General features: G+C 34.6%; 1 protein-coding gene across 7 annotated transcripts in view; it reads right to left on the bottom strand.

Annotated features, from left to right (window-relative positions):
* ASAP2 (ArfGAP with SH3 domain, ankyrin repeat and PH domain 2) overlaps nucleotides 1-24,190 on the bottom strand; it is a 259,957-nt gene that overhangs the window by 174,320 nt on the left and 61,447 nt on the right. For all 7 annotated transcript variants that reach the window (XM_031951206.1, XM_031951202.1, XM_031951204.1 and 4 more), the window contains exon 2: nucleotides 2,509-2,581. In XM_031951206.1, coding sequence (XP_031807066.1) covers nucleotides 2,509-2,581 — 73 coding nt within the window. The remainder of the gene's footprint in view (nucleotides 1-2,508; nucleotides 2,582-24,190) is intronic.

The raw sequence follows: 24,190 nt of genomic DNA, 5'->3' as shown, positions 1-24,190 counted from the left end.
TATATCTCTCAAAAAACAGGAATTCTAACAAGTTGTGTGACATAGGGCAAATTATTTACCTCCTCTGGGCATTTATGAGCCTTAAAATCAAGTATTAAACTACACGAAAGTATTAAACTCTCTAAGTCTAAAGTTCTATGATTTTATTATGTTGGTGGAGAAGTTACCCAATTCATTTCTTTGGCTTTTATAACAAGCATACCAGAACTTAAGCACCTGAGTGGTATTAAATCCTTCAAAGCAGTCACAAAGCAGTCCAGGAGGCCATAAATCATAATCTTCTAAGCATGTGGAACACGCTTTTGCATAATCTTTGGACAAATCTTTTGAAAATGGATTGGATTTTGGGGAAAAAAACAAGTTGCATGGAGCCCAAGGGTTATTTTTTTAAATGTCTAACTACAAAATTAGAAATAACTACTTAATGGTGAGGTAGGAACAGGGACAGTTAGTTAGCACAGTGAATAGACCTGAATTCAAATCTAACCTCAGAAACTGGTTGTATGATCTTAGGCAAGTCACTTAACCCTGTTAGCCTCAGTTTCCTCATTTGTAAAATGAGCCGGACAAGGAAATGGCAAAACACTCCAATATCTCTGCCAAGAAAACCCCACATGAAATGAAAACAACTGAACACAACAAGGTAAGATTATGGTCCCATTAAACAAAAGATGATACAGGGCACACTGGGACCTAAGGGGAGACCGAAAAGTTGGTGTGAGAAACTTAATAGTGAGCTTTCTGACATCTAAGAATTTATTTATAAATTAAGACTTCCAGGAAGGGCCCTGAGAGATTTACATTTGCCTTTCTCAAGAACTCCATGGGACAAGTTACGTTGCCAAGTTTTATCCAAGTAGCTAAAATTTTTTCCTTTTATTTGTGATGAGAATAACCATAGAAACAACTAATACACATATTATTTCTAAAACCTATCTGAAAGCCCTAACTCTAGAGTGAGAAGACAGATCTGGGTTCAAATCTCTGCTCTATTATTTATTACCTGTATGAATCTAGGCAAGTCACTTTTGGGTGGTTGGTTTCCTTTTCTGTAAAAAGTGAAGATGATCTATAATGTCTCTCCCAATCCCCTAGTCCCAAGACATAATAGTAAATTACATATGGAAATCATTCAAATAAAACAATTTTTGAAATGTTTTGTTTGCCAACAAAATTCAATATTCTCCCTCTTTAAAATATCTTTAACACTCAAACAGTTATTAATTCATTCTAAATAATAAATAAATGCTTATTGACTTAAGGACATAGAGAAACTTTTCCTTTTGTGTGGACAAGTCATCATTCATAATTCAATCAAGTACCATTTAATAAATAACTATACTGAATACACTAAGCATGATGAAGAGGTAATTATGATATAGCCCCTTCTTCATGAACCTTACAATCTAGCAACATGATTCAATATACATATATATATGTATGGAAAAATATACAATGTTATAAAGTATAATTATAAAAAACTATCAATAATTTGCAATAGTATTACAAGTAAAACAATGAACCAAAAAATGATAGAAGACTTCTATTCTGGTCTATTGAAGCTCTGTTATTGACTAGTCATGTAACATTAAACATAGAATGTCTCCTCTCCAAATCCCCAAACTGAAGATCATCTCTATGGTTCCTTTTAGCTCGAAAATTGCATGGTTAAGTGACAAGGTCAAAACTAAAAGTTTCAAAGCTAAGTCTGCCTCCAGGAAAAATAATGAATGTGCATTTGTCCACTGGGACAAAAGGGCTATAGTGACAGTAACTGGGGCAAGTGTAGGTATGCAAATGTCTTAGGCATTCGCCTCTCATGTCACTAGCCCAAATTCCACTCATCCTTCAATACCCAGAATAAATTCTGTCTTCTTCATCAAGTCATCCCAGATTAAAATCAATGCTCTTTTTTCCTTTTTTCTTCCCCACTTTCAACTGATACCATTTATTGCTGATATAGCTATATAACTATATATATATTTTGCACTTCTGGAATTATCCAAAAATAAACCTGGCTGTTTTGCTGAATAGTAAGTATTCCATCAGGGAATTTTCAAGTTGATGCTGGATAACAATTGTCAAAGATATTATAGATGACTGCTGCACTAAGTGGAAGGTTACACTAGATGACCTCAATGGTTCCTTCTAATTTTAGCAGTTTGAATCTACAAATCCAAGGTTGGGGAAAGGAATGAGCCAAGCTAAAAAGGCAAAGATGAATATAACATGCTCTAACTTTTTTCATGTAAGAAATTACTAGGAAAGAAAGCTAAAGAGTACAAGCACATTAGAGGACAAGATACACCACCAAATGAGAAGCAAGAAGAATAAATGTTACTGATGTACCAAAACTAGACTTTTCTTGCATATTTGTTTTTATCAAAATGTAGTACTTGGATTCTACAAGAAAAGGAATAATCAAAAATCCTTTGTAATTCATAGATATAGAAAAAAGAGTGAATTCAGCTATCATCAATGCCACAGAGTATCCCATCAGGTACTCACCCAACCCAGAGATATTTATTGCTTTCACTGATTTCTTCATTTTGTAAAGAACCGTACGGTCCACATCCAAAGCCTGAAATAAAGAAAATATTTTAAATGGTTATAATCCAAATTGTGATTGGGTCACTACCATTGTATAATCCCCTTTCTCCACATTTCACTTCATTGAACTTTTCTAATGCATTTTAGAGAACAAAATACACTCCTCCTCCTCTAGGGAGTACCTTCAAAGTAAGGTAGAAGCCAAGAATCTAAATTTAGAAACAAGAGATCTGGATTCTAGTCCTAGATTTACCTAACTAGTTGGTATGACTTTAAGCAGGCAATCACCCTTCCTTTAGCCTCTATTTCTCTAGGGGTCCTCAACCTGGGTACATTAACTTGTTTTTAAAAAATATTTTGTACAGGCATAGGTCATTTGGATCATGCCTGTAATTCCTGCTACTGGAGAAAGTAGGATTGGATGATCAATTGAGATAGGGAATTCTAAGTTGCAGTAGAGCTAGAACCAATTAGGTTTCTACACTAAGACTGGTACCAATCTAGTGAACCCCAAACAGCTTGGGGAATCAGGCTGCTTGATGAAAAAGTAAACCAAACCATGTCAGAAAGAAAGCATGTAAAAGCTCCCATTACTATCTGTAGTTGGATCTGAATCCATGAATGGCCACTGCATATCTAATCTCAGTGAGAAAAGAAGACCCAGTTTCAAAAGATAATAAAAATAAAATAAAATTATTTTATGAATATTTCAATACAATTAGCATCCTTTGTAATATTATTTATGTTATATATTGACATTATTCTGAAAAGGGATCATGGGCTTTACCAAATTGCCAAAAGGATCCATAAATTTAAAGCACCTATGGCTACAGGGTCTCAAAGGTTCTTTAGTTCTAAAATTCTGTGATTCTGAATCATATTTTAATTCTTCAGTTCCTGGCACCAAAATATAGGCAGATGCCTTACTTCTGAAAATTTGGGCTAACAAAACTGGGGTTAGAGGTTGCCTCCACCTGCAAGACAGAGTGCAGACCCTGGAAGAAAAGAGAAAAGGGGCAGGGACAGGGGACGCGAAGAACGGAGACAAGACAGGATGTCTGATCAAGTCTCATTTTTTGAGTGCAATAGTACAGGTACTTATAGCAAGAGGAAAGGAAGCAGGGTGGACCAGAGGTCTTTGGTCACGTAGGAAGCTCCAGGATGTGCTTAGAAGGCTCCTAGATGCTTACCTACTCAAGGTTAAAGCAATCTTAGGAATGTGGCCTTATCACCTGTAGATTAGTGCTGGCTCCCCACAAGAGGTGGCACCCCAATATGACAAGGTTAATTCTCCCCTTGCAAGAGAGAAAATACTTTGTGTAACTTAATCTAACTGAAAAGATTCCCTCCCACTTTGTACTTCTATACTTGGCAACAACCCCCACAACCATATACTATGTAAAATAGTGCATATGTAAAAATAGGCATGAAAAAAAAATCCAATTTTATTAAGTTCAAAAATGAGAAAAAGTGTTAGCCTCTAATGTAGGTTTGATTATTTACTGGCTAACAACCGCAGAAGTTATTTTCCTGTTCTCTGTTTAAGCAGGAATACTGAGAATAAAGGTGAGAGGTTACCTATAAAAGTAATTTTAAATTAAAATACAGCAGATGGGAAAAATAACTAGCCATCTTCCTTCTGTATACTGCAAATTTATACCTAATTAAAACAAAACTTCAACAGAGGACACTAGGATAATTAATCAATATGGAAGGCTGAAATAGTATTAACCTTATTTGCTAACATACAGAAATTGTACCTAAATACATCAAATTCAAAAGAACCAGAGGGTGAAAGTTTCCACACATCTGAAGGTGTCAAAGATTTTGCAGCAGAAAGTTAAGAAGCATGTTACGTGAGAAAAGCCATTAGATTAAGTATTAAAGATTTTTTTGTCATTACTGAGACATTTCTATAAAGGGAATAGAAACCATATAGCAATTGGTTGAGAAGTAAGAAAATATAAATAATCTACTATAGGCAATTTTTCTCCTCTCATAGTTTGGCTGTGAAAGAGAAAGACAAAAATTAACTTGAAGAGATGATAGAGTCAAATGAAAAGTAGGCTTTTGTGGGGGTGAGGTGGAATGAAAGAGGAGATTTGGGAACATGTGAAGGCAACAAGGAACTAATGGATAAAGAGATGTTAAATAAGTCAGTCCTCAGTCTCTCCCTCTCTCCATTACTTTGGAAAAAGAAATTCCACTTGAGCCATAAGGTTGGAAGTTAGAAGACAGACATATAAATAGCTTTTTTGGGAAAGCAGAATGTGAAAGGAAGGTGAGAGAGTAAAGGGGTAGTAGAGCCAAGTGCAGATTGTTGGTTTGTTTATTTTTTAAGGATGCTGATGGACTCATGCTTGGAACAGACAGTTGCTGGAACAAAATAGAAATGAAAACAATGGGGAAAAAACCCATTTTTAATTTGTCTTTCATCCTTTTCCAATCCATCTATTCTTCACTGAAGCTCAACCAAAACTGGGGGTGGTGCATGAGAAAAAATGATATTTTTAAAGGTGTTCTGGTATACTCCTATAATCTCTGCTACTAAAAGTTAAAGCAGATGGATTGCTTGAAGCCAGAATTTCTGAGCTACAGAAAGACTAAAATCAACTGAATACACACTAAATGGGGCTAATATGTTGAGTCCCTAGGAGCACAAAAGAGATAGATAGCAGGGATGCTTAAATAAGGAACAACTAACTGGCCCAGGTCAGAGCTTCCAGATACTTATCTGCAATAGTTGCTGAGCTTCCAACCCAGGCAAGATAGAGACTCAGTCTCCCCTCTCTCCTTCCCCTCCCCCACCAAAAGCAAAAAAAAAAGAATGAAAAATGGAGAGGAGACAGAAAAATACTAGGTAGCCTCCAAGTGCCTGTGAGTTTTTGAGCAATGATGAAAGGACATAGATTACTATAAAAGAAACCAAAAGGTATTTTTCAGTTCAAGATGTGGTATGAGTCCAAGTATGGAGAAGTTGTGATGTAGTACAATTACCACTAGATTTTGGTCAAAAAACATGGTTTTGAATCTAGAATCTTCCACTGACGCTAGTATATATTTTAGTAAGATTCCTTATTCTCCATAATAGTGAGAAAATTTCAGAAAAGTTTATGTGTCTCCTTGTTTTATGGTGCACTTAAATTAATAACAAGGATCAAAGTTAATTATTATTGCATGTTTAAAAGAATCTGGTATGATTTTATAGATACATATGAAACACTGTTAGAGGAAAGCTATTCATAATCAATAAGCAAAATGAGACTATATTTTCTCTTGTTTTTATCAGTTACATGCAATTGACTGTAATTGAGTCTGTACTGTATCTTGGCATATAGCAGAATTCAATAAATGCTAGTTTTCTTTCTTTTTTCCTTCTTTCTATTCTTCCTTTCTTCCTTCACTTTTCTCTCCCTTCCTTTTTTCCTTTCTCCTTTTCTCCCATTTCCCTCATTCCTAGTTGTCCTTGAGATGATATGATTAAGCTGTGTATCATACCAAGATTTCTTTAAGTTTGCTTTTCTCTCCACACTGAGGTGATATTGTTATGGTAATATATATAATTCTGAAGAATTTTACAAGAAAATTTATATTCCAAACCAGTATTATCTAGCATATTTTTCTGCTACTAAACAGAACAAATATTTGTCAGCCTTGATGGTCTGTTTATTAGTTGTTTGGGAGTTTTTGGTTTTAGTTTTGTCTTCTTCACAACAACAACTTATTTTCATTTACTAATCTTCCTGAGGAAATGGTGGTTCCTCATATATTTTTTATTCATTTCCCATTTTTCAGGACCAAAAACTTGTTCAAATGCATTCAGCTAGAGCTATTTTAATTGTCATAACAACTGTCTCATTTTTATTCTTGAATCCAGTTCAGTGCTACTGCTGATAAAATAACTAATGATAGCTAGCATTTTATATACTTTTTATGGGTTTGGTCTTTTACAAAAATTATCTCATTTAACTATCAAAAATAACATTGGGAGATAGGCTCTATAATGCTAATTTCACAGATGAAAAAACTAAGGCAGAAGTTAAGTGACTTGCCTAGGTTCATACAGCTAGTTAAGTGTCTTATCTGAATATAAACTCAAGTTTCTTCACTCCAAGTCCAATGCTCTATCCACTGCACCACCTAGCTACCTTTGATCATATACAAACAAGGCAGATAATTGCTATCATATAAAGTTTTTGACCCACTGGTATTTGTCAAACTGCCAGAAATTCAAGAATCCTTCATAAACATCTAATCTAATCATCTTTTGTAGAAAAGGAAGATAACATCTAGTGAGGGTAACTCGCACAACAAATCAGTGCCAGAGGTAGGACTAGAGCTTAGTATCTTTACATTTTTCACAAAACCACGTCAAGTAAACTTCTATTTATTAGTACTAAGCTATTTAATTGGTCTTGTGTTTAGTCTTTTTGCCATCGCTCCCCTTCTTCCCCCCTCCAAGCTGAAGAAACAAGTAAACAGGAATGAACAGTTTCATTCATTTTGCTTACATATTTGTATCTTCTTGAAGGGAAAGTACGCTGGTATACAGTTTGTATCTTTAGCTTTATTTAAAAAGCTGATTTGATTTTGTCACTATTTAAGCCATATTGCACAATTCAAAAGAAGGGAGGAGTGAGCAGATGGTTGTCTATCTGTCCTCCTACCAAGGGATACTTTTCATTACCACCTCACTTCCTCTTCAGCAATTAAAAATCACAGCCCATTTTTCATTAACAACTTCCAGACAAACTAAGCAGGAACTAATTACCTTCTTCTCTCAAACATTTATTAAGTATCTGCTGTGTACTGAGCACTGAGCTAGAAGCTAGGAAAGACAAAGTTTAGATAAGAAACTTCATACCTTCCCACCTTTCCCAATTTTCATCCTGAGAGGGGAGGGAGGAAGAGGGCACCTCTGCCTGTAGTCATTTGAATATTTTTAACATCATTCCAGGCCATACAAAATTAACAACTTAAAGTGTAAGTGTAATTTCATCAGTTATGTTGGCAGAACCAGACCAAAAGATGTGTTAATCCTCATGGGGCCCATTCTCCATCCCAGTTTTAGACTAATGATAAGTCTTTTAAACTAGTTATATTATTAACAATAGTTAACATTTATATAGATCTACTACATGCCAAGCACTATGCTAAGCGTTTCACAATTATCTCATTTGACTTTCACAACAACTAAGGATGCTGGATATCGCCCTTCCTTCTAAAGCATATCAGTTATTAAAAACAAAATCTTAGCTCCTTTTAAGAACATCTTTCCTGAAAAAGGTAGAAATCAACTAAGAAAGATTTCTCCATCTGATTAAGAAAATATCTAAAAATTGCTGAATGTTTAATTAGAAAGAAGTTACAATTTTATTAAAGAGAAAATAGCCAAAATAGTATTATATTACTCTAGGATTTAGAATAATAAGAATGAATATGACAATAAGGCAAGTTGTAGACAATGCAATTAGCAATAAATGAGATTTGTTGATACCACAATATTCTATCAGAATCAGATTCATTTCTCAATTTACAGTGGTCTGATTCCATACCTTCATTTTATTCATGTATGTCCTTTGAGAGTTCCAGTGATTTTCTTCCATACCCTAGTTTAATTTTATCCATTCTTGGATGAATACAGAGAGGCTTAGAGAGACTTACATGAATTGATACTAAGTGAAATAAGCAGAACCAGGAGATCATTATATACTTCAACAACAATACTGTATGAAGATGTATTCTGATGGAAGTGGATTTCTTTGACAAAGAGACCTAATTCAGTTTTAATTGATCAATAATGGACAGAAGCAGCTACACCCAAAGAAAGAACACTGAAAAATGAATGTAAACTGTTTGCATTTTTGTTTTTCTTCCCGGGTTATTTTTACCTTCTGAATCCAATTCTCCCTGTGCAACAAGAGAACTGTTTGGTTCTGCACACATATATTGTATCTAGGACATATTCAACATATATAGGACTGCTTGCCATCTAGGGGAGTGGGTGGAGGGAGAGAGGGGAAAAATCGGAACAGAAGTGAGTGCAAGGGATAATGTTGTAAAAAACTACCTCGGCATGGGTTCTGTCAATAAAAAGTTATTATAATAAAAAATTAATAATGGAAAAAAATTATCCATGCTTTTTCCTCAAGAAAGAGTCAGTGAGTGAGAGGGAAGCTAGCTTTGAACCAGGTAAAAATAAATGTGGGGAGAATCAATGGCAGATCCAAGAAATCTCTTTAGACTCATTGTTCTTGCTCTGCATAAAATATGCTCCATAACTTTGATCCACAAACATATGAAGCCTATACTGATGGACAAATATGGACTTCTATAATTAGATTTTAACATTTATAGGAAAATGGACAAAATATATAACTAAAAAATGCTAGTTTGCCAAAAACTTTGAAACATACTAAGAAACACATAAACCAACATTTTGAAAATAAAAGCATACACTGATACTGAAATGCTTAGGAATACAAACAAGTTATTTTTGGTAGAGGCAAAATGGCAGATTAGAGGCTAAAAATCTCCCAATATTACCCTCAAAACAACTTTTCAATAATGCCTCAAATCAAATTTTGGAGTGGAAAAGCCAGCAAAAAGATGGGTGAGATATTTTTCTGATCTAAGAAAATATAAGAGATTAGCAAGAGAAGTCCAAAAACTCCAGTGGCATTCTATCCAGACCCCACACATGTGGGGTATTTCCTCCCCCAGAAAAAGAAGTCTCAAAGAAAAATGGTATTTGGATACAAGTCCAACAAGGATTCTTCAAAGAGTTAAGGAAAAAGCTAAGAGTAGTAGAGGAAAAATTGGGGAAAGAAATGGGAGTGATGCAAGAAAATTATGAAAAGAAAATTTAAAGCTTGGTAAAAGAGGTACAAAAAAGAAAATAACACCTTAAAAAACAGAAATAGTCTAATGGTAAGAGACATAAAAATTCATTGAAGCAAAGAACTTCAAATGCAGAATAGATCAAATGGGAAAAAAGGTACAAAATTTCACTAAAGAAAATAACTCCTTAAAAATTAGAATTGGTCAAGTGCAAGTTAATGACTACATGAGACATAAAGAAGCAAGAAACAGTTCATAAGAATGAAAAAAAAAACTGAAGAAAATGTTAACTATCCCATTGGAAAAATAACTACCTTGGAAAATAAAGGAGAGAGAATTTAAGAATCATTGGACCACCTCAAAGCCATGATCAAAAACAAAACACCTACATAACATACTTTCATACTTTTTTCAAGGAAAACTGTCCTGATATTCTAGAATCAGAAGGCAAAATAGGAAATGAAAGAATCCACCAATCATCTCCTGAAAGAGAACCCCAAATGAAAACTTCCAGATATATTATAGTCAAATTCCAGAGCTCCCAGATCAAGGAAAAACTATTGTAAGCAGTCAGAAAGGAACAATTCAAATATTATGGAGTTACAATCAGAATAACACAAGGCTTCCACATTAACGGAGTGAGGGCTTGAATACGATATTCTAGATGGCAAAGGAGCTAGGATTACAGCCAAGAATCACCTACCGGGCAAAACTGAGAATAAACCTTCAAGGAGGAAAATGGAAATGTAATGAAATAGATGACTTTCAAGCATTCCTGATGCAAAGAACAGAGCTAAATAGAAAATGTGACATTAAATACAAGACTCAAGAAAAGCATGAAAAGGTAAAGATGAAAGAGTAATCATAAAAGATTCAATAAAATCAACTATATATATTTCTATATGGGAAGGAGATTCACTGAACTCTCAAGAACTTTATCACTATTAGGGCAGTTAAAAAACTTTACATAAACAGAGGACAGGGGTGAATGTTGATTATGTGGTATCTCAAAAAAAAAAAAAAAAAAAAAAAAGACATACAAGGGGGAGGGAAGAAGCAAGAGTGGACAAAATTATCTCACACAAGGAAGAACTTTTACAATGGAGAGGAAAACCAGTAGGGTAGGGTGGCAGGCATATTGCCTAAACCTGACTCTCATTGGAGGGAAGAATATACATACATACATACACACACACACACACACACACACACACACACACACACACACGCACGCACGCACTTATTCAGTTATGTATAGAAACTTAACCAATAGGGAAATAGGAGAGAAAATGATTACAAGAAAAGGGGAGGAGAATGATAAAAGAGTAGATTAAGAGAGACTGTAGTTAGAAGTGAAATAGACTTAAGGAAGGACAAGATAAAAAGAGATAGAGAGGAAGAAATAGAAAATAATGGGTTATAGAGAAATATAGCAGTAATCATAACTATGAATATGAATGAGATGAGCTCACTCATAAAACAAGCAGAATGTATTTGAAACCAACCAAAATCCAACTGTATGTTTCTAGTCACAGTTGAAAGAGAAAAGAGCATACACAAAATAAAAATAAAGGACTGCAACAAAAGCTAATAATGTTTCAGCTAAAGTTTAAAAAAAAAAAAAGGACAGGAGTAGCAATCATTATCTCAGATAAAGCAAATGTAAAAATAGACCTAATTAAAAGCAATAATGAGAGAAACTACATTTTGCTAAAAAGTATCTTAGACAATGAAGTAATATAAAAATGTTTACAGTAAGTTTCTCTGATAAAGGTCTCAATTCTCAAATATATGCTCAGTATAGAACTGGGTCAAATTAACAAAAATTAATAAATAAATAAATGAAATTAAGAGTCATTTCCCAATTGCTAAATAGTCAAAAGATATGAACAGGAAGATTTCAGAAGATGACATCAAAACATTATCATTCAATAATGCTCTAAATCACTACTTATTAGAGAAATGCAAATAAAAACAACTCTGAAGTGCCATTCTCACACTTATTAGAAATGAAAAATACTGGAGGAGATAAGGGGGAAATAGATACACTAATGAAATGCTGATGGAATAGTGAACTTGGTCTAACCACTTTGAAGAACAATTTGAAACTATGTCCCAAGGGATAGGGATATAAAACTGCATAGCACTTGACCCAGAAAAACCACTACTAAGTCTGCATCCCAAAGAGATCAAAAAAAGAAAAAGGATTTATATGTATAAAAATATTTATAGCAGCTCTTTTTGTGGAGGCTTTACCTCCACTGGAAACTGAGGGGATCTCATCAATGAGGGAATTGGCTGAACAAGCTGTGGCATATGATTTTGATGTAGTACTATTGTGCTACAGGAAATGACAAGTGGGTGGTTTCAGGAAAACATGGCAAGACCTATAAAACTGATGCAAAATAAAGTGAAAAGAACCAAGAGATTACTGTGCATAGGAATAGCAATGTTACCATGATGTTCAACTGTGAAAGACTTGACTACTCTGATCAATGCAGTGGTCCAAGAAAATTCTAGTGATGAAACAATGCTATCTATCTCCAGAGAAAAGTAATGAATTCTGAGGGCAGACTAAAGTATAATTTTCTCACTTTTTTGATATATGGCTAATATGGATATGTTCTGCATGACTTCATATGTATAACTGATACCACACTGTTTGCTTTCTTAGTAAATGAGAGGGAAAGAATTTAGAACTCAAAATTGTGAAAAATAGTGTTAAGAATCTAAAAATTTAAAGAGTTGCTTTTTGGGACAGCTAGGTGGCGCGGTGGGTAGAGCACCTGCCCTGAAGTCAGGAGGACCTGAGTTCAAATCTGTATTTAGATAGTTCCTACCTGTGTGACCCTGGGCAAGTCACTTAACCCCAATTGCCTCAGCTTAAAAAAAAAAGGAGTTGCTTTTTAAAGTCATTAAATAGTCTCATATTAAGAAAAGAAATATGAACTATACACCTAAAAAGTGTTTATTAGTTAGGAAGAGGTTCCAAACCCTTTACTTTTGACAAGTCTTGAGGTATAGAAGAAAAGTGAATTTTGCCACTGGGAGTGGGGGGACAACAGTCGATATAAAACATATCTCCTCATAGCCCCCATTAAAAAATGTATGTCATATTCTTCAAACAGAAAATATAAAGCCCAAGAGAAAGTAAACTCAAATTAGAAAAGATGGAACAAAGAGACAATTCACAGCTATTTGCTGGAAATGTTCTTCTTTCTTTTGTATTTGATAAGTTCTCCTTTTTGATTTTCTTCTGGGATCCTTGTAGAGCCATGAATTATATCTCGTGTGTCCTTGGCTCCTAAAGGAGTAAGTCTACCAGCTAATCTGGAGGTGCTGCTAGGGCACTAGGGAGAAGAGGGAAGTCCAGACCTTCCAAATCCCATGAAAATCTTCTTCAAAAGAGTCTTCTCTAACCAAAAATGAGGGAAGGATAGGCCAAGAATGAATTAGAACCCTCTCCTTATCCTACTATTAACAATATCTCCTCAGGAATTTTATTGAAACCCCACATTTATTCCAAGTGCTGCTGGAAAAAGAAAGGAGGAGGAAAGGAGGGAATTACTATGTGTCAGGCACTGCACTACATCTTTGCAAATATTATCTCATTTGATCCTTATAACCTTGGAAGGTAGGTGCTATTATTATCCTCATGTTACATTTAGGAAATTGAGACAAACAGAGGTAAAATGATTTGTCCAGGTCACACATCTAATAAGAGTCTGAGGTTAGATTTTAATTCACGTCTTCCTGGCTTCAAAGTCAATGTTCTATCCACCACACTACCTAGCTAGCTTTAAAGTTTATGGAAAACCCATCTTCCGCTTCTTTCTTCTCCTTCATACTGCCAGCATTATATGAAAAATTTACATAATTTATCATTCATTTATTTTTACATTTGTTGTTTATAAATGTTTTTGTGTTTACATATTAATGATAATTAATGTTACTATAACATTATTGTAATAATATCACCTAGCTGCCTACAGTATGACCAAGTTTCCTTAACCTATCCAAACACTCTTCCAGCAAAACCAATATTACTCTAGTTCCAAGTACTTTTCACACTTAGACTAAGGCCTGATTGATTGCTAACTTTTTTTTTTTTTAAACCTCATTAAGATATCAAGGCATCTTATTTCTTTAAATGGGGTATGGTGACTTAACTGAGTAAACCAATCAATCAGATCCTTACACATACAAACAAATGGTCCAAATTACCATAGTAAGGAACACAAGCATTAAAAAACTGAGAATAAAACGTTCAGAAGTAAACTTGAGTTCTCTTTCCATATTCAGAAAATAGAATTAAAGTTGAAGCAAAGTCACATTTATTTAGTAAGTGTTAAGCATTGAGACCCTCTCAAATTACCTAATTCAAGGATAACTTGGAAATCATTAGAACAATGATTCTAATAATAATAACTAACCAAAATGAAGGATACAAAGAAATATGAGAGGACTTATGGCATGCAGATTATAAAAAGAAAGGATCATATATATACTGATTATAAAGCAGAAGTATTAACAGTGGCAAAATCCAGTAATATACACAGAAGAAAAATTATATTATTATTTTAATAAAATAAGCATATATTTTTCTCCTAACACAGCTTGGCATCTTTATTTTATTTTATTTGAGAATTATCTTGATGGATTTCAATATTTTAAAATATAAGTACTGATTAAAGGAGTTCCACATTAATTTGAAGAGTTAGGAGGTAGTGAACCCATCTGAAATTTTTGTTTTTCTTTCTGTGGGGAAAAAAAAGGTTTCATTAATATTAGCTTAATTTGTGCCGGTCTGGGGAACTAACAAATCTTTGAGTCTTTCCCTTTCTGCCTTCCAAAATGATTCTTCAAAATTCAGATTAAGTGCTACCTGCTACCTTGGAAGGTGAGTGTGAGCTTCCTAGTCCCCTCAGCTGCTAATGTTCTCCCATTCCAGGTAACTCTTTTTCTTCAGTTCTATCTCCACTCTGCTCCCTTTCTATTAATACTATAACAATAGCTGAGAGCCCCCACTGAAGAAAATAATAACATTCATAATATTAACTGCAAAATCAAAATACAGAAAAATAGCTTTAGTCTAAGTTTTCTTTGCATAGGGGCCCACTAGCTCAACTTGATCTTTCTCTTTTAGAGTCTGGCTCAGCTATCCTCTCAGCTTCCCTTTTCACTTGTTGCCCCTTCTGATTCAACAATAAATCATCTCCCCCAGTGCTGTTGCTGAGCTCATGTAATCTTCATTCCTTCCTTTCAGTGAGCTTTCCTTCTGACTAAAAGCTCGCTCAAACAACTCTAACAACTCCCCTCGAATTTGCCTTACGGCTCTGATATCATGGTAATCCAAAATCATTACTGGAAGTTGAAAGATGAGTTGTCCCTAAACTACAAATTCCATGATGCCACTTAGTTGTCAAACACCTCTGTTACAGTACACTTTGTTTCCCTATCACCAAATGTAAACTCCTTGGAAGAAGGGGGAGGATGTCCATTTTTATCTTTGGATCCCCAATGTCTAGCACAGTGCCTGGCATGCATTAAGCACTTAATATATGCTTGTTGATTGACTGAGAAGACAAAGCAAAGCAAGTCCAGCCTTTGATGGAAAACACAGGGCCATGATTATATATTACAGAGAGGCAAACTAAGTGGGCAAGTTCTATAGACATGACCCAAGAGACAGCAGCAGCCAGGCTGATTGTTCTAGGAAAAAAAACAACTTCCGGCTCAAGCTTTGGAGAGAGATTGGTCTCTCAGTCTGAGAGTCAGCATCCAGGTAGGCTGGTATGAGAACAGAATTTCAGAACTGATTGTAGAACTCATTCCAAAACTGGGGAAGGAAGGGATCTGGACTTTGTGTTTCACTATTACCATATCTGGAGAATGAAGGTCTAATGGGAAAGGGCTGCTTATCAAGCAATACAAAATCTACTTCCCTTTTGATGTGAGTTCAAATCCAAGGGAGGCACTGTGCAAATAAAAGGACTTTTGGACCCTCATGGAAAGTGAGACTCAGTAGAGAAGAGGGAAAAGAACTGTTATCAACTGTTTATAAGCTATTGTGAATCCTCTCATGCTTCTCCAATGTTGAATAAAAACTGATACCCATTAAATGCTTTACCACTTTGAAATGCTCATGGGGGGGCGGGGGGGGGGGAGAGAGAGAAACTGAGATCCCTGTAACCCACTTATGAAGTCATAGATCTGCACAACATTCAAGCTATAGTCAAGTTTTCCAGAGTAAATTCCAAATGGGAGAAAGACAAATCAAAAAAAGTAGTAATTTGAGGGACAGCTCCCAATATCAAAACTGGTTTATTTAGACCTACAGTGAAAGCTCAAGGGCTCTAAGATTCACAGATTACATGCAACATTTTTTTTAAACACTCTATGATTTCACCAGTGTGAGAGAACTCCTACCATTGTTAACTAACATCTACTTGCAACTTACAATTTTAGAGAACTGCCCAGTATCACATACACAGTATGTGTCAAAGACAAGTCATAAATCTAGGTCTTCCTGACAGCAAACCCACATCTCCATTCACTGTACCTAATGACTTTCAACAAAACAAATATACTATCTACTGTATATTGGGCACAATACTAATACTTTAAAAACATTATCTTATTTGATGCTCAAAATAAGTCTAACTTGAAGTCAGCTCTTCCTGATTCCAGGTCAAGCGCTCTCTCTCCTACAACATTAGCTGTCTCAATAAACATTAAATAAATGCCTACTATGTGCCAGGTACTATATTAAGTGCTGTAAATTGAGAAGGTTTAATATAATGACTTCTCAGTTGTCTTCCAGCTTTAAATCTGTGACTTTTATGATCTGGAAATTATATACCTACCATTCTGAGTTAATGAAATTAGAGCCAAGAAAGACAAAGTAATGAAAAAAAATTTTGAGCTTATGAAAATCTTTGAGGTGACCCACTCAAAGTTATACAGTTAGTTAATTTCAGAACCAAGATTAAGAATCTTTTCTCCAGATCCTTGTCAATAGTTTTATCTTAAAATGGGTTTCAAAGTATCAAAAACTCTCTTCTTCCAAGCATGAATATTATAGTAATTTTCTGATGTGGCTAAGTCCTAAAGAATCTTGAATGTCTAAAAAAATCCTGAAGTAAAATATAATTTCCTGGCCAAATGGTAATGCAGAAAAAAAATTTTCTTTCAAAGAATTGATATTAAAAAAAAAAAAAAAAAAAAAAAGGTAATAGGTTACTTCCTGACTATCATATCCCTTTCTGGAAATGCCCTCTACTTTGCTACAACACATGCCTATGATAGCTTCTTTAAAAAAAAAAAAAAAAAAAAATTGTTTTAAAACAAACAGCACCTTCATCCAACAAAAAGGAAAGGAAATTTTATCCCAGCAAATCGGAGGAAATAATATTAAGAAACTGTCACCTCAATCGAGAATTACAAAGACATGATGAGATTATCAAAGTTCAAGGAGGTCTTTTAAATCTAAAATTTTTAAAGATTCACATGCCTTTTAAAGTTTTCCATTTTACTTTTATTTACTGAGCTGTTTTTAGGATTATTTTTACTTGTAAGCAAGTGAAAGTAAGTGCTAAAAAAAAATGTAAACAACAATGATAAAGTATATGGGTCTCTTTAAGAAAAATAGGAAGAGCACACATAAACAATCTTGAATTGGCTGAGACACTTACATAATAATCCTAATGTCATCCAAACCAGAAGCAGTCAGGTATGGGAAAGAAAAACAACAACAAAAAAACACCTGAAAGTCAGAGCAGCAATAGATTATAGGAACAAATGTAAAACCTGCTGTTTGGCCTTGAAAAACCCTTCCTAACCTGGCCCATTATTACCTTTCCAGTATTTTTCTACCTCATTCTGTTTTATACACTTTGTGATTCAGGAACTGATCACTTTTGACATTCCTCACACAAAATAATCCCAATCTTCCACCTCTGGGCTTTTTCACTCGCTGTCCCCCTATGTCATTTCTCCTCTACCTCCTGGCTTTTCTGACTTCCTTCAAGTCACAGCTAAAATGCCTCTTTCTCAAAAAAAAAAACTTTCCAAGTTTTCCTTAATTTAAGTAGTGCTTTCCATCTGAGATTATCTCCAATTTATCCAGGATATAGCTTTGGACATTCAAACAAATTAGTTGATGGTTGTTGTCTTCCCTATGAGACTGTGAGCTCCTTGAGGACAGAAGTTATTTTTGCTTTTCTTTGTATTGCTCTGCACTTAAGCACAGGTGCCTGACATACAGCAGGAACTTAATAAATCCTTGTTGACTTCACCATTAAGAGAAGTTAATATGGAAAATGGAAAGTACACTGAACCTAGCTTCCCATCCTGGCTCTGACTTATCTGGGGAACCACAAGCAAATTGCTTAATTTCTCTGCTCTTCAAATGAAAAACTTGGGATAATAATACCTAATGGTAGCTGTAACTACAGGGTTACTAAGAAGATCAAATAAATAAAGTCTTTATTCCACATAAATGTCAAGGAACAAAGATACTAGTGAGCAGGTAGGGGAGAAATCCAACCACATTCTCGCAAAAATTAAAGAAATATAAATTGAAACAAATATATGGTCTTATTATATATACCTTTTAATCTAATGAAAATAAAACCAGTGATGGGTGGACCACCAAGGAAAAAAGGAATGCCTGAATTTCTAGAGACACTGCCAACTAGTTCATTTTTATCCCCTGCAGAACAATCTAACTATGTAACAAGAGTTGCTAAACTGTTCACATCCTTTGATGCAGTAATTCCCTTCCTGGAAACATCCCCAAGAAAATAGCTAAAAGAATATAAGAATTAAACTGTATAGCAATGGCTAATATAGCATTTGCTTATGTAGCCCAGAAAGCAACAGATTCCCCATTATAGGAGATTTTCTATAAAGATTGGATGAAATAACCTTTCTGATTCTCAGGATTCTGCTATCTCCAGTTTAAATAAATCTAGGTTGGTTATCTTTTAGACTGCACCTAAAGTCAAGATGCTTTTGTCATACCTACAAGGTAAGGCAACCTATAATCCCTCTTAACTCCATTTGGTTTCTTGTAATAAAGACTATTGTTTTTTTGTTAGTCAACCAATCAACAAATATTTATTAAGCACCTGCTTACTATGTACCAGGCACTAAGAACAAGGAATAACAACAACAAAAAGGCAAAGACTATTCCTGTTCTCAAGAAACTCACAATTCCATGGGGGAGACAACATGCAAACAGTTGAATGCAATCTATATACAGGATAAAAAGAAAAGAAGACAAGAAGGCACTAGAATTAAGAGTGGGTTGGAAAGAACTTTTTATACAAAACAAGAATTTTAGTTGGATCTTAGAGGAAGCCAAGGAAGCCAGTGGGCTTATCCTATTTTTTCTTAAATATGCCTTTTGAAAAATTATATTTTCTAAAAATGTCCTGAGTTAAGGCAATATGCATATTATAATTGATTTGGAATGAAGATGAACCAGCCTTCATTTCACTGTGGCATTCAAATTTATATTTAAAATCCATGCCCATAAGTCCTTACAGAATCTGAAGATGCTAGAGAAAAAGTAGTCAATTCAATTCAAAGAGTTTTTTAATCTGGGGTCTATGAACATGTATGCACTGATAATTGTATTTCTATATATTTGGTTTCATTTATAATCATATATATTTTATTTTATACTTTAACAAACATTATTCCAAGCACAAGTACATAAGCTTCAATGGACTGCCAGGAGTCCACAACACAAAGGATTTAGGTGGTCTTAACCTCCTAACCTAAAAGAAAAGTTGGTGAACTCATTCCCATGTTTCTAGAGAAACTATATCTATACTGTGAAAATAAAGACTTTAAAAGGAAAATGGAAAACAGTCAGAAGACTTGGATCTTCAGTCATTAATTTGGATGCCTTTAGCCAAATCACTTCACCTAACCTCTTTGAGACTCACATGTGTCATCTGTAAAATATACAGATTAGATTGCTTTAAAAATCTCTTACACTTCTAAATACTATGATTTGTAACTCGATGATTAAACTTTCATAAAGGCCTACCTTCATATAAATTATCCAGCTGCAGATCTTATCCTGGATTCTTAAAAACATGGAAAGAATCCATTTTTAATGCTATTATTCAGTATTTATATTTATTATTCAACATTATGTATTAATCCAGTTTTTTTTTTTTTTTTTTCCCGTTAATAGAGAAAGGGTTCTAGGTCTGACCAAGTAGAAAAGGCTATGGAGTATTGTTCCAGTTGTGAATTGTATGCCTATTATTCAAAAACCAACGAAGTTTGAGGGGGCACATGATTAGGATTGCTACTCATGGTGACAAGCTTTTTAGATGCAACAATTCTCAAAAGCCAGTTGAATGGAGGACTATCTCCTATTGGTTCAATTACCATCAAATATCATCACCATGCAGATGATTCTTTGGCCTATTTATATTATTTTACTTAAACTTATATATTATATATTACTTACACACACACCACACACCCCAATATCATATCTAAGATTATTTGATCCAGAGTGTGCTGACCTAGAAACCAACTGTGGAGGCTGCAGGGCAACAACGGTAGTTAGATATAAGGGGCTTTGTAATCATTAGAGCTAATTAAAGCTAATAACCTAAACTCTCTCATGCAATCATTTTAAATCACCAGTTGCCTTTTGGGAACCTTAAATTCAACATGTCCAAAACAGAGCACAATGTGGCACAATGGATAGGAAACTGGCCCTGGCGTCAGGAAAACCTGAATTCAAATCTGATCTCCGACATATGCTAGCTGTATAACCATGGACAAATCACTTCATCTTGATTGCCTCAAAAAACCCAAACACCAGAACTTCATTCCCACTCTTCCAACATCTCTCCTATCACCCCCTCTCACTTCTGACACTCCCACCATCACTTCCTAACTGCTGCAGTAGATTGCAAGCCCCAGGGCTCTCCCCACTCTAATCCATCTTCTGATTAGCTGACAGCGATCTTCCTAAAATGCATGCTAAGCATGTTACAAACTACCCCGACCCCCTTCAATTTAAAAACAAAACAAAAAACTCCAGTAGTGCCTTATTACTTTCAGGATCAAATATAAAATGTTCCCTTTGATAATTAGTCTTTGCAACCTATTCTCTACTTTTCCAGTTTTCTAACACTTGACTCCACATCCACATTCTCTCCAATCCAGCTACACTGTCCTTCTTGCTCTTCCTCTCACACATTTCATCTTCTTGTTCCATTGCCTAATCTCTAACTGTATCCTATACCAGGAATGTTCTTCCTTCTCACCTCTATCTCCCAGCTTATCTGATGTCCTTCAAGGCTTGGCTCACAGCCTCCATTCTGAAAGAAGGTTCCATCCAGAACTCCCAGTTTTAGCAATAGCATTTTCTCTCTGGGATTCCTTCCCAGTTATGCTGTATTTATCTTACATGTGCATAGCTGTTTGTATGTCAATGATGGTAGGGCGCCATGTTTTTCCCTTTCTTTTTATGCCCAGCACTAAGCAGAATTCTTATTTTTATAATAATTATATTATTTTATATTTATCATATTATTAAGTAAGCCTTTTAGAATGCTTGTTGACTTACTGATTGATCATGATTAGCACCAGAGAAGCCTTCTGATGAAATTTAATTCCTTGAAGTATTTGCAACAAACATAATAGTATAATATTTAGTAAGAAAAAAAATTGCTACAATAAGATTATGTAACAATCAACTGTGATGAACTCCGCTCTTTTCAACATTGAGGTGATTTTAGTGCAGCATGGTAAATGTGAAAATACATTTAAAAGAATTGTATATGTTTAACCTATACTGGGTTATTTGCTGTCTAGGGGAGGGAGGGAGAAAAAAATCCAAGGTTTTGCAAGGTTGAATTTAGAAAACTATCTTTGTATATATTTTCAAAAATAAAAGTTATTATAAAAAAAGAATTTTAAAAAATCACATAAAAAAAGAAAACTGTTGCTGGTATGAAATTATTTCTTTCACATATTATGCCTTTTATTCCAATTAATACATTTTTCAGGATTCATACTTTAAACCTTTGGTTTCTGATTCCCCATGGAGGTTACATGAGGCAGTATTGTACTGGTGATGGCAGCTTAGTATAATGGAAAGCATACGGGATTGAGGAAACCTGGAGCACAGTCCCAGATTTTCCACTAATTTAGTTTTATGACAATTAAAAAATGGGTATCCTTTCTCAGTCCTGGGTCTCAGTTCCCCCCACCTGTAAAACTGGGAAGTCGGGCTTGCTGACATCCAAGGTCTTTCAAACAGTTCTAAAAAATTCCATGATTCCAAATTAAGTTTATACAGTTTTAGAATTGTAGAAGGCTTTAAGTTTTATCTCCTGATTTTTACTAAAAAACTATTCTTTAACCTTGGATAAATACCTTCAAGTTATCTTGATATTAATGCCAATTAAGAATTAAAGACCTTCTCTAGTTTCAGAAATGGATGGTAAAAAACATATATGGAAGTTGAACACTAAGACTAAGGCATTATCTGAATTAATTCTTTTCCTTTTTAATTAAAAAATTTTGTTGTTTGGGGGCAAAGTGGAGAGGGATTTTGCTTAATACAGGCCTCCTCTACTTTTCTCCAATGTTTAAGGAAAAAACAATTTTTTTGATACACTTGATTTTTCTAGTCCCAGTTGTTATAAAACTCAATGTCTCTGTTTTCTGCTATATTTAATTCTATAAATTTGATTAGTCCATATTAGTTGAGAAAGCTGCTCTTAATTTTCTTTTCAGCAGCTTTCTGGGTTGTATCCTAGCTTAAGGACAAAAGCAAATGAAATTAAAATGACTTCTAGGTCTCCATCATCTTACATTATTTGCATTATCCCCATATCCGTTAAAGAAAGTCCTGATTTCTTGTATATTCGATTTGCCTTTTTTCCTTAGGATCTGTTCCCTGAGGGCCATAGTCAAGTATATGGAAAAGGAAAGGCACAAGTATATTTGATAATGGTTTATATATAAGCTTACACATGCTTAGACTATGCAAATTTATTCCAAAGAAATCTTCAAGGGAAAAATTAAATCATTGCTATCTTTAGTCTTGTGATTTCTTAATATTCCACATCTCTATTCCTATTCTATAGCCACCCCAAGTGACCCCATTTCTTCACCTCAGAAATGGGAAAAAAACCAGGGAGATAAACAAGCAAAGAATAAAGTGTTAACAGATAGTAATGGAAAATGCCAGGCATCTTTTTCTCAAAACTTCCCCTCCCCCAAAGAGATAATTATTTAGATAATATTAATTCCCTATAGGTATCAGCAATCTATTGTGTGCAGAAGATGAGATTCAGTGGTAGGAAGCAAAATGGCCAAGTAGGGCAAATAAGTCCATCATTCTCCCTCTGTACACCTCTTTCCTTCCAGGTATAATGACTTGTGCTACATTTTGTCTATACAAAGCTTTCCCTGAAAAAACCTTAATCGGACCTGCCCTGCTCAACCCTAGTAGTTATAGATGCTCAGAATGGTTCCTTTCCAATGCTCAAGCTAAAATTGAGCAAGATTTAGAAGTAAACCTGAATCGAGTAATTACCAAATTCCCCAGAGTTTTTCATTTCAGGAGAATCTGGTCAACTCGTGAGAAATTCTTATTGGCTGAACAGGAGGAGATACACATACTCTATGGATGTAAACATATAATAAAGGACAATGCAAAGAATACTCTTTGCCCCCTTTGAACTGTTCTTGCATTACTACAAAGACAAGCAAACCCACTTCTGAAAGAATAATAACCACTGCAAAGCCAATCATGATCTGCTTTAATAAATGCCAAAAGAAAAGGCTGGCAGAAATGACAATTATTCATTGTGATAGTGAGTTTTTACATAGCATTTTACAATTACACAATGCTTTATATCATTCATACCAACAATCTGCTTCTATCATAGGACCTGCAGAGACTAATATCCTGGAATTACTAATACTGGGGAATTATTCCCACTTGTCTTAGGAACTCCTGTCCTGGGAGCCAGGGTCCCGATTGGTAAGTACTTGAGCCTATATTCCTATGATGAAATGGCATACTATATCCAGCTGGTTCTAACCATGCTTCACAATCTGCCCCTTATTCTTGAGCATGATTCTTCCTCTGTCCAACTTTTCATCTTTTCTTCTGGGAACTGCAATCAAATTAATAATACCATTGCTAGTGGAAAGGGTCTGTCCATCAACTTCCCCTGGACTCCACTCACTCTCCTTCTGGATTTCCAGATGAAAATACTCCCTAGAGAGGAGTATATGTCCTCTATATATGTCATTTTTTCCTATTCAAATGTTACCTCCTCAAGGACAAAAAGCATTTTGATGTTATATTTGTATTTTCAGTTTTTAGCACAGTGCTCAGAATATAGTAAATGTCTAATAAACACTCTTCCTTCCTTTTTCCCTCTCTCTAATCTTTCTTAACTTCAATTTATTACTGTCAGACAAATGGAATCAGAAAGGGCATAGGTTAAAATCTCAACTCTAATATTTACTAACTCAATGATACCAATCAAGCTACTTAAGCTCCCCGAACCTTATGTTTCCTCATCCATTAAATGAGTACAGTAATATTTTTCCCATTTATCTCAAGGTGTTATTCTTTTAAATATTATTTTATTTTTCCAATTACATGTAAAAGTAATTCTTAACATTCATTTTTAAAATTTTGAGTTCCAAATGATCTTCCTCTGTTCTTTCCCCTACTCCAAAAAAATGTAATATAGATTACATATATGTAATCATATTAGTCTATATTGTATTAAAA

The sequence above is a fragment of the Sarcophilus harrisii genome, chromosome 2 (genome assembly GCF_902635505.1).
Source record: "Sarcophilus harrisii chromosome 2, mSarHar1.11, whole genome shotgun sequence".
Classification (NCBI taxonomy): Eukaryota; Metazoa; Chordata; class Mammalia; order Dasyuromorphia; family Dasyuridae; genus Sarcophilus; species Sarcophilus harrisii.
This window is presented reverse-complemented; position numbering and strand designations above follow the sequence as displayed.